General features: G+C 42.9%; 1 protein-coding gene across 1 annotated transcript in view; it reads left to right on the top strand.

Annotated features, from left to right (window-relative positions):
* Nucleotides 1-11,838, top strand: part of LOC126257673 (facilitated trehalose transporter Tret1-like) — a 40,449-nt gene extending 28,611 nt beyond the window's left edge. Inside the window, exons 2-3 of the mRNA XM_049955582.1 lie at nucleotides 6,502-7,532; nucleotides 11,127-11,838. Of these exons, the coding sequence (XP_049811539.1) occupies nucleotides 6,502-7,532; nucleotides 11,127-11,468 (1,373 nt within the window). The 3' untranslated portion in view covers nucleotides 11,469-11,838. The remainder of the gene's footprint in view (nucleotides 1-6,501; nucleotides 7,533-11,126) is intronic.
* Nucleotides 11,839-12,075: the final 237 nt, after the last annotated feature.

Genomic DNA, 12,075 nt, shown 5'->3' with positions numbered 1-12,075 from the left:
GCTCTTCCACGTCCTTTGCTGTCTCTGACAGAATTACAATGTCATCGGCAAATCTCAAAGTTTTTACTTCTTCTCCATGAATTTTAATACCTACTCCGAATTTTTCTTTTGTTTCCTTTACTGCTTGCTCAATAAGTAGTGCTAACCTCCTCGTCATACATACATCTAGAGAGATCATGTGTACTTGGATGGGTGGCGTGGGTAAGATTAGAGTAGAAAAGGCTTCTTATGATGGTAGTTATGGTAGTGGACTGAGAATACCAATCAATATGATTAGTGCTGGTAATACAATACGGTCTGTATCACTAGCATCAGTCAGTTGTGCAAGTTTGGAACATGTGTTATACTCTTTCCGGAAGCAAAATATTGAAGTGTATTCATTATGTGGAACTCAGGTCATTCTCTTCCTTCATGAGTTGAATGTAGCGTGTATCGTGCTGTCTCCTTTTGGCCAGTTGCGAATTAAACCAAATTCAATGTTGTAAATATAGTTGGTTAAAGATAGAGAGACCATCTAATGTTTTGCTCAGTATTCTTAGCCGATAGGTTTAATAATTGGGCAGATCATTTCGAAACAGATGGCAGAGTGTTGCTATGGATATGCTTCATTTGTTGAGGTGGTATTCATAATATATATTGGTGAGATATTTCAGTCTCCGACTTTCTCCTATGAAAGCGAGAATACTTTGTGACTCCCAACAACAGAGGAAGCGATGGCCAATAGTACTAAAATACTATCGAATTTATAAAGTGTTTCAGCTAAGGAACATAGTTTTGGCACCTAAGCTCTGCTGATTGTTATTTTGCATATTACAGAACAATTTTTGTGTCATGTGACGCAGCCAGCGTAACAGGTTTGACGATAAGTTCACATGTATATAGCAGTCACAAATTAGACAGTGTGCTTTAACAATGATACAGAAACTGAGAACCATGTTGCAATGTCACTGGCAGATGGAATCACAAGAATGATGTGACGTGACGTTTTGTTGACGACAAAAGTCGTGGAGAGGAGCGGCTTGGAACTCGAGTAATTGTGTAAAATGTGTTGAAATTACGGAAAACCTGGTAAAATTGGGAAAATTAATGGAAAATACGTGAAAAAACAACAAAAGTCTGGTGGAGTGAGGATACTTACATACTCACCTGGCTGTAAGAAAATCATTCCATTCTTCCACTGGTGTGACTGACAAAGGACTGTGCATACTGTCCGTGTACTGTAGTTTAAGTCCTGTACTATATTCCATTGTTCCAAATGTTGTTACGCGTGTTGTTGTTGTGGTCTTCAGTCCTGAGACTGGCTTGATGCAGCTCTCCATGCTACTCTATCCTGTGCAATCTTCTTCATCTCCCAGTACCTACTGCAACCTACATCCATCTGAATCTGCTTAATGTATTGATCTCTTGGACTCCCTCTACGATTTTTACCCTCCACGCTGCCCTCCAATGCTAAATTTGTGATCCCTTGATGCCTCAAAACATGTCCTACTAACCGATCCCTTCTTCTAGTCAAGTTGTGCCACAAACTTCTCTTCTCCCCAATCCTATTCAATACCTCCTCATTAGTTACGTGATCTACCCACCTTATCTTCAGCATTCTTCTGTAGCACCACATTTCGAAAGCTTCTATTCTCTTCTTGTCCAAACTGGTTATCGTCCATGTTTCACTTCCATACATGTCTACACTCCATACAAATACTTTCAGAAACGACTTCCTGACACTTAAATCTATACTCGATGTTAACAAATTTCTCTTCTTCAGAAACGATTTCCCTGCCATTGCCAGTCTACATTTTATATCCTCTCTACTTCGACCATCATCAGTTATTTTGCTCCCCAAATAGCAAAACTCCTTTACTACTTTAAGTGACTCATTTCCAAATCTAATTCCCTCAGCATCACCCGACTACATTCCATTATCCTCGTTTTGCTTTTGTTGAGGTTCATCTTATATCCTCCTTTCAAGACACAGTCCATTCCGTTCAACTGCTCTTCCAAGTCCTTTGCTGTCTCTGACAGAATTACAATGTCATCGGCGAACCTCAAAGTTTTTCTTCTTCTCCATGAATTTTAATACCTACTCCGAATTTTTCTTTTGTTTCCTTTACTGCTTGCTCAATATACAGATTGAATAACATCGGGGAGAGGCTACAACCCTGTCTCACTCCTTTCCCAACCACTGCTTCCCTTTCATGCCCCTCGACTCTTATAACTGCCATCTGGTTTCTGTAAAAATTGTAAATAGCCTTTCGCTCCCTGTATTTTACCCCTGACACCTTGAGAATTTGAAAGAGAGTATTCCAGTTAACGTTGTCAAAAGCTTTCTCTAAATCTACAAATGCTAGAAACGTAGGTTTGCCTTTTCTTAATCTTTCTTCTAAGATAAGTCGTAAGGTTAGTATTGCCTCACGTGTTCCAACATTTCTACGGAATCCAAACTGATCTTCCCCGAGGTCCGCTTCTACCAGTTTTTCCATTCGTCTGTAAAGAATTCGCGTTAGTATTTTGCAGCTATGACTTATTAAACTGATAGTTCGGTAATTTTCACATCTGTCAACACCTGCTTTCTTTGGGATTGGAATTATTATATTCTTCTTGAAGTCTGTGGGTATTTCGCCTGTCTCATACATCTTGCTCACCAGATGGTAGAGTTTTGTCATGACTGGCTCTCCTAAGGCCATCAGTAGTTCCAATGGAATGTTGTCTACTCCCGGGGCCTTGTTTCGACTCAGGTCTTTCAGGGCTCTGTCAAACTCTTCACGCAGTATCTTATCTCCCATTTCATCTTCATCTACATCCTCTTCCATTTCCATAATATTGTCCTCAAGTACATCACCCTTGTATAAACCCTCTATATACTCCTTCCACCTTTCTGCATTCCCTTCTTTGCTTAGAACTGGGTTGCCATCTGAGCTCTTGATATTCATACAAGTGGTTCTCTTCTCTCCAAAGGTCTCTTTAATTTTCCTGTAGGCAGTATCTATCTTACCCCTAGTGAGACAAGCCTCTACATCCTTACATTTGTCCTCTAGCCATCCCTGCTTAGCCATTTTGCACTTCCTGTCGATCTCATTTTTGAGACGTTTGTATTCCTTTTTGCCTGCTTCATTATTATATTTTCTCCTTTCATCAATTAAATTCAATATTTCTTCTGTTACCCAAGGATTTCTATTAGCCCTCGTCTTTTTACCTACTTGATCCTCTGCTGCCTTCACTACTTCATCCCTCAGAGCTACCCATTCTTCTTCTACTGTATTTCTTTCCCCCATTCCTGTCAATTGTTCCCTTATGCTCTCCCTGAAACTCTCTACAACCTCTGGCTTTTTCAGTTTATCCAGGTCCCATCTCCTTAAATTCCCACCTTTTTGCAGCTTCTTCAGTTTCAATCTGCAGTTCATAACCAATAGATTGTGGTCAGAATCCACATCTGCCCCTGGAAATGTCTTACAATTTAAAACCTGGTTCCTAAATCTCTGTCTTACCATTATATAATCTATCTGATACCTTTTAGTATCTCCAGGATTCTTCCAGGTATACAACCTTCTTTTATGATTCTTGAACCAAGTGTTAGCTATGATTAAGTTATGCTCTGTGCAAAATTCTACAAGGCGGCTTCCTCTTTCATTTCTTCCCCCCAACCCATATTCACCTACTATGTTTCCTTCTCTCCCTTTTCCTACTGACGAATTCCAGTCACCTGTGACTATTAAATTTTCGTCTCCCTTCACTACCTGAATAATTTCTTTTATCTCGTCATACATTTCATCAATTTCTTCATCATCTGCATTCATCATCTGCATTCTTGTTACGCATACTAAGCCATTAAAACGAAAACTGCAATGTCCAAAGATCTAGAGGTCAGGATGATCACCACCTAGGACACAAAAACAGTCATTGTAAAGGTACGTGTAGACAATCCACATATAAATAAATAAAGACAGTACCTTGTGTCCTGCCTCTCCAGCAGCTCAGGACAATCTTTTTCTGATCAGCTCACAATTCGTTGATGGGAGGCAACTAGAGGACAGGAGGGGTGAAAGTGAGGGAGAGAGGGGAAGTGGGGGTGGTCACACTGCCCCCCCCCCTCCCCCAATCCCGGCCCCTCCCTGGGCAGAAAGTTTGGAAACGCCCCTGGGAGAGTTGCCACAATGAATAAATTGGCAACAACGCTGACTGCACCAACTTCAGCTTTATTCTCCTACTTTCACATTCTACACGGACCACAAAGCTCTGACCTTCGCTTTCCACCAGAACAGCGACAAGTGCTGTCGAAGGCAGTTTAACCACCAACAATTTACTGCCCAATTTTCCACAGACATTAAACATACTTGAGTATACAAAAATGCAGTGTCGGACTGTTTATCGCGCGTTACCGCCGTCACGGTGACAATCGATCTCGCATGCTTGGCTCAAGCAAAGCAGTTTGACAAAGAACTCAAAGATTGCCTAAACGATACAAAAATAGCTCTGCAGCACACGCTCACTGACGTTTCAGAGGCAAACATTGAAACTAAGGTGTATTGTGACATATCCAATGGAAAAGCTCGCCCGTTAGTTCAGGCAGAGCTGTGCAAACAAGTATTTCATAGCCTCCACGATCTCGTCATCCCGGAGTAGCGGTGACGACGAAACTTTTATCTTATCGTCATGTGTGGCCCGGGATACAAAACGATTTCCATTAATGGTCTCGTGAGTGCGTTAATTGCCAGTGCAGGAAAGTTTCACGTTATGTTCAAGTGCCAGTAGGTAAATTCCTGGACACGACCGAGAGGTTTGCCCATATACATACTGAGATCGTGGGACCGCTACCACTACCCGAAGGTCAACGGTATATGTTAACCATTGTTGACAGATTTACACGCTGGCCGGAAGCTATTCCTGTAGATAATATCCCCGGCGAGGCGCTAGCTGCTACGTTTACGTCCAACCAGAGGGTGGAATCGTTGTCCCGCCACAGACTCGAACTGCGGTCCCCCGTTGGATGCTTCATGTAGTCTCCCTTGTAGCACGGTACCGTCGTCCAAGAGAGCTGTGACACTAAAGACACTGATATTACTTGACAGCCCCCTATTTTTACTCGGTAGTGCGCAACCGTTTTGCGAATGGACCTCTTCAAGTCACATTACGATAGCGCTAATACGCTAGTTTCGATGGCGGTTTATTGCAAAAGTTACTCGCAATCGCACTGAGTACGTCGTTTCGGCAACTCTTGCGCCAATGTCGGCACAAAATACTTTGCTGCTTCACATAGCACAAAGTTATTATCAACTAGCCGGCCCCTGACTTACGGGTACGGCTACAATCCACTGCTACAGATTCACACTAAAATTACTTTATGCCGTGACGCCGATACAAAAGCAATTATCTTTTTCTTAATCCATAGAGACAATACTTTTTATTCTCCTTCTAAAAGTTTATTCGTTGCCTAGTCACTTATTTCGGCTTATCAGCTGTCTTTCGCTAATCTTTCTTCTTTAACATTGCACAGATTATAAAACTATCCTTGTACTGTTTAGAGGTATTAGAAACACGAATACCATTCTTATGTTTGGTTATTCTTCTGCAACAACCTTATTCCCCGTGACAGCATGAACACTTTTTGACATTCTTAGGAGTCACAAATGACATTAATTTAATGTAATAAGTAGGAAAAACCGCAACACGGAGAACGCAACGTCAACAAAAAATATTCAGTGAATGCAACCCTGCTTACAGCTGATGATACTAACGAAATGGGAACATGGCGACAAAGTCATGTCTGAGCGTTCATGAGCGTATGTATAAATGCGGCTCTCGATTTGTTCGTGGCTAACGGCATTCTTGTCTTGAGGTATCACGATATTGACTGTTTAGTCTCATAGCTCGGTTTTTGCCCACTAGAAAACACGTGGAAACCAAAACAGTTTTTGATTGCGAATTTGTTTTATTCGATTCAATAATCAGTTTCGATCGTTATAACCGTCATTAGATCGATCTGTCTGCCTAAAATCAGTAAGAGAAACAAAATCAGTAACTGTGATTGCTCCCATCACTTAATACAAAAACAAGGTAAAACTGTGATGAACAAGAAAATGGCTCTAAGCACTATGGGACTTAACTTCTGAGGTCATCAGTCCCCTAGAACTTAGAACTACTTAAACCTAACTAACCTAAGGACATCACACACATCCATGCCCGAGGCAGGATTCGAACCTGCGACTGTAACGGTCGCGCGGTTCCAGACTGTAGCGCCTAGAACCGCTCGGGCACTGCGGCCGGCTGTGATGAACACTCAGGTCCTGTGGCGAATAGCCATCGCTAGCATACAGGGCAGTACTGCAACTTTAAGCAGACCGTATTTACTATCAAAAACTGTTTTGGTTTCCAGGTATTCTCAAATACTCAGTCACTGTTACCTTCAAGGTGTCCGTATCACCCCTCATCAGTTCTGCCCACCATGTGGCCGGGATCTCGCAGATAATATGTTCATACTCTTATGGCCTTCTTTTTGTTTTCTTACAGTGTCGCTGATCTACACGTGCTACGGCACTTACATGGGTTGGCCTGGAACGACTCTGCCGATCCTGGAGGCTGAAGATTCGCCAATTCCACTCACCGCTGACGAAGGCTCTTGGCTCGCGTCCATCAACTCACTCACCATGCTGGTGGCCATATTCGCTACTGGCTACGCAGTGGACGTCATGGGGCGCAAGAAAGTGGCCCTTCTTGGAGCAGCACCCTTTGTCGGCTGGTGGTTGATGGTGGCATTCGCCGATTCCTACGGAATGCTGCTCGCAGCACGAGCGATTGGGAGCTTGGGAGGTGGTGCCATTATCACGGCCATACCCGTGTTTCTGTGTGAGATAGCCGACACCGACCTAAGGGGGACGCTAATTGCGATCCACTATATCCTGATGCAATGTGGCACCCTGCTCGTGTATTGCATTGGGCCTTACCTATCCATCACCACCGTTGCTCTCATCTGCACCTCAATTCCGATCATCTTCGCCTTGACATTCATCTGGATGCCGGAGTCACCATACTTCTTTCTCACACAACACAGAGAAGCGGAAGCTGTTAGGTGTCTCGAAAGACTCAAAGGCCAACTAACACCAGAGGAGCTCAAGTTTGAGCTGGAGTTGTTGTATAAAGATATACGTGAGAAACAACAAAACAAAGGGAAAATCACGGACATCATCTTGGTGTCTGTGCATCGCCGAACGTTGCTCTTAGCGATAGGGTTCATTCTGCTCCAGATGTCGTCTGGATCGATAGCTCTCACCACGTACACGACGTACATATTTGAGAAAAGTGGAAGCGAACTTGACTCGAACATCTCTTCCATTATCCTGTCGGCCATCACGCTTGGTGCAAACGTTGCGTCGTCGCTGGTCGTCGAGAGGTTCGATAGGCGGCCCCTCTGTATGGCGACTTTCACAGTGTGCGCCATCTGTCTGGCTGCAGAGGGAGCCTATTTCTATGTCGACGACATCTACGGAGACGTGCCTACTTCCTTCGATTGGGTGCCGCTCGCCGGAATGATTGGATTCAATGTAATGCAACAGCATCTCAAGGGAAAGCTAGTATTGGTTTCATGTATAATATTATCTTTGGTTTTCCAATATGAATATAGTTACTGTAAAGTGATTTTTCAGCAATTCCATAACGTTATTCTTGTTTACTTGTAAATGGCTCTGAGCACTATGGGACTTAACATCTGTGGTCATCAGTCCCCTAGAACTTAGAACTACTTAAACCTAACTAACCTAAGGACATCACACACATCCATGCCCGAGGCAGGATTCGAACCTGCGACCGTAGCAGTCGCGCGGTTCGGGACTGAGCGCCTAGAACCGCTAGACCACCGCGGCCGGCTTACTTGTAAATGCATCACATGAACCCGTATGCATCAAACAAATAATAATTAATGTAATGCAGCAGAACAAAGTGAACGAAACCATGCAGAAGGTTTCGGTAGACGTAATATAATTTTAGAGCGTGTGAGGTAGTGATTTTAAGCAGCTGTTAATTATCTAACGAAGATTTTAATTGCAGGAGTAATTTTAGATACATTACGTATGGCGTGACAGACGGCCACTGTTGAGGGATAATTTTGATCATTTTGAATGGCCAATATCTTGGAGCTACCGCAGGGATGACTATCTCCTTCGCCGGCGTAACCGATGATTGTGTTTCCCTATGAATAACTATACTCGGGAGAGTTCGTGGTACTCGTAGAATCCTATTCAATTTTTTTTGCACTGATGTAAATATCAGTGAACACTTTTCACAACATCAGAATGTTAATAATAGTCTGGTGGTGGAGGTAGCACCACGCAGAAGAGTGCTGCCACTGTCAGAATAATCAGATACAGTTGATCGGCGGCTGCATCGTGGGTTTTCTGAAATGTTTAACGTTAAACCTATTTGGCAGATGCTACACAAAAAAATGGTTCAAATGGCTCTAAGCACTATGGGACGATAAACCTATTTGGCAGAAGATCTACAAAAAATGGTTCAAATGGCTCTAAGCACTATGGGACATCTGAGGTCATCAGTCCCATAGACTTAGAACTACTGAAACCTAACTTACCTAAGGACATCGCACACATCCATGCCCGAGGCAGGATTCGAACCTGCGACGTAGCGGTCGCTCGGTTCTAGACTGAAGCGCCTAGAACCACTCGGCCACTCCAGCCGGCATTAAGAAATGACATCAAACGGATTTTACTTTGCTTATTCGAGGTTTCTTTGATGGAGGTAATTTGTCGTGTTACATTCTTCACTTAGACGTTCTGGTCTGGAACGATAAATGAAAATCCATTAATCATAATTACTTAAAATATGATTGAATAAACCTAGACCATTGGCAGTTATGTCAAGAAAGTCAGAACATACGACGATCAATTGTCTTTTCGTTCAGTTCTAATTTATGTTTTGAAACCAGCTTGACTTACAAACTTTTCGTGTCCCAATATTGTACCACACTCTGGAGAAAGGTAAAACTCAACTTACTAATCCTTAACCTCAATATTATCTGGCGGTCTCAGCCGAGAAGAGCGTTTACTCATTTCACGTTTGCGTCAATTTTTGACGTCGTTAGCCCCCATTACCACGACTCGTCTTTTACTGTTTCTCTTTTACTATGCGATTCAAAAATTTGTGCCCTGAGAAGGAACGTCCCCTGAAGACTTCCGCGCGACAGCTACGGTCGCAGGTTCGAATCCTGTCTCGGGCATGGATGTTTGTGATGTCCTTAGGTTAGTTAGGTTTAAGTAGTTCTAAGTTCTAGGGGACTGATGACCTCAGAAGTTAAGTCCCATAGTACTCAGAGCCATTTGAACAATTGTTCGCGAATTCCCGAAGCTTTATATAAAAACTGTAGGCACACGTTCGTCCAAATGTGGCTGTCCCTTCTTTCGTGGCGCAGTACAAAAACTCATCTTCCCTTATCTCGTTGTATACGGCTATGTATCTCCTGAAGGAGACTGAGCCCGCATCTCGTGGTCGTGCGGTAGCGTTCTCGCTTCCCACGCCCGGGTTCCCGGGTTCGATTCCCGGCGGGGTCAGGGATTTTCTCTGCCTCGTGATGGCTGGGTGTTGTGTGCTGTCCTTAGGTTAGTTAGGTTTAAGTAGTTCTAAGTTCTAGGGGACTTATGACCACAGCAGTTGAGTCCCATAGTGCTCAGAGCCATTTGAACCATTTGAAGGAGACTGAAATTTGTACTGCCAGCCAAAGAGAGATTGACCTAGAAGCGCCGGCCGCGGTGGCCTAGCGGTTCTAGGCGCTTCAGTCCAGAACCGCGCGACTGCTACGGTCGCAGGTTCGAATCCTGCCTCGGGCATGGATGTGTGTGTGATGTCCTTCGGTTAGTTAGGTTTAAGTAGTTCTAAGTTCTAGGGGACTGATGACGTCAGACGTTAAGTCCCATACCCATAGTGCTCAGAACCATTTGAACCATTTTTTTTTTTTTGACCTAGAAGCGTCGGAGAATATAAGTCAGCAATGTTGCCAGATCGCTGTCAGCGATACCTGTCATTACGTTTCTGTGGGTGCAGGTTTACCAATTTATATTGCTGATGTAAAGCTATACAGTTTCCAACTGGGTGACTGTTTTGGAAAACTGGTATCTGCAGTTGGGTAAGCGTTTTCTGTATTAGTTTCATTATTTTCTGCCACATCTCCCACTCAGAATCCATCTACATCGAAGGATACACATCTGTTCGTTTAGAATGGTGTGTTATAAGTTCCGGCTCTTAGGGATAATGAAACTTACCTCCTTTAATTTTACTGCCTACACAAGAATTCATTCTTGAAGAGAACGATTATCAGTTCAGTGAAAATGTTGGTGTGCTTTGCTTTTAAACTTTCCCCTCTAACGAATCGTAACCTGTGCAAACGTTGTCGGTGGCATCACTTACGTATTATCTTCAGGAAGATACAACCGCCCAGAGACTGCAGCAAGGGAAGAGCGTATGTAGTACGGACACTGTGGTCTTACCAATTGAGTACAAAACAACAAAATATCGGTGATGTATGTGCCTTCTAACCACTGGGCGTCGTTGGCCGATAGTTTTCCAAGCTGAAGCTATGGTTTGATGTACATCCAGTAACTTTGAACACGAGAATGAAGAAATTTAGACAATATCATGGATTCTTCCGTCACTGTTTGATAGGAATATTTTCATACTTGTCAATCAAAATACAAATAGTGAATGATCTGCATCACAATAGATTTTTCAGTTACTTATTTTGACCATCTGTGTCTGAGACGTTTCAGTGTGAAACTCGAACACCATTAAAACTTGTCCATCTGTCGTCGTTATTTAATGCAGATCGTTATCACACCTACCTTCCCTTACCGTCACAGAAGCAAATGTTTCTCTACAAGACACTGACTATTAGGTACACATGATAAAAGCAGATTGTAACTTCACTTCTGCGTAACTGTCAGTTTTATGCAGCACTACTATGGTAACAACATACGCAGCTTTTGAGTGACTTCTATGGGTTTTGAAATGTGTAAGGCCAATACACGTTTTAGCATTGCACTTTTTAATATGTTTAGCTACATGTTAGATTATCTTAGCTTTCTCTAAGAAGACCGGAAAATGTGAAGTTATAATGTATGTTAAACTTGTTCCAGATTTCATTCTCTGTCGGCCCAGCACCAGTGATGTCCTTGATCATGGGTGAACTGTTCCACGTGTCTGTCAAGGGCATCGGTGTGTCTATTGGCACGACTGTGATAGCGCTGTATGGCTTCTTCCTCAAGAAGATGTTCCAAGTGGTCTCTGACGGCCTGGGCGCCTACTACTCCTTCTGGGGATTCACCGTGATGTGCATGTGTGCTGTTATTTATGTCTACGCAATCATGCCCGAGACGAGGAACAAAACTTTTGCGCAGATCAACGAGGAAATGGACAGTCGTGTAGGTGGACCGGACGACTGTAATCCGGATGAATCCACGAAAGAATGTCCAAGATGAATCCAAAGCAGCTGTGGCTCCTGAGTCACTTGGCTCCAAATACTGCCTCTTGAGTTGCTTGTCTCAAAATCTGAAGCAAGACCGATTATAATTTATTCTGTCTGTTGCTAGACAAATTGCGATGACTACCGGAACCTAGCGTCAGGGACGTGGACCATAAATTGCTTGTAACTAGTATTACTACATGAGATTTAAATGTTATCAAATCATAGCTGGTAAGGTAGAGCCGATGAGGAAACTATCATTGTCAAACATTTGGCTCATAAATGCACAACTTATTTGCTTAAGGAACACAAAAGGCGACTGGAATGTTGATTAAGGAACATACATATGAGTAATTTTCTTTTATTAAGAATGGTAATGCCGTGAATCGACAGTATGTAAACCGAAATGAAAAATGATTGTTCAAATTTCTATTTTTCAGCTAATCTTGACATAGCTACATATACATTTATAAACTTCAAGTTATTTTGCGCTCGTGACGTGTTAGGCGAACGATTGAAAATCTTAGCGAACGTCGTCAGACTTCGGTTTGGATACAGCCTGATGCAGAGTCATTAGACATTTCGTGATACAGTTACAACTACGAAAACATTATTAGTTTGCG

This window comes from Schistocerca nitens, chromosome 1, assembly GCF_023898315.1.
Source record: "Schistocerca nitens isolate TAMUIC-IGC-003100 chromosome 1, iqSchNite1.1, whole genome shotgun sequence".
NCBI lineage: Eukaryota > Metazoa > Arthropoda > Insecta > Orthoptera > Acrididae > Schistocerca > Schistocerca nitens.
Note: the sequence above shows the minus strand (reverse complement) of the source record. Positions and strands in the feature narration are given on the sequence as shown.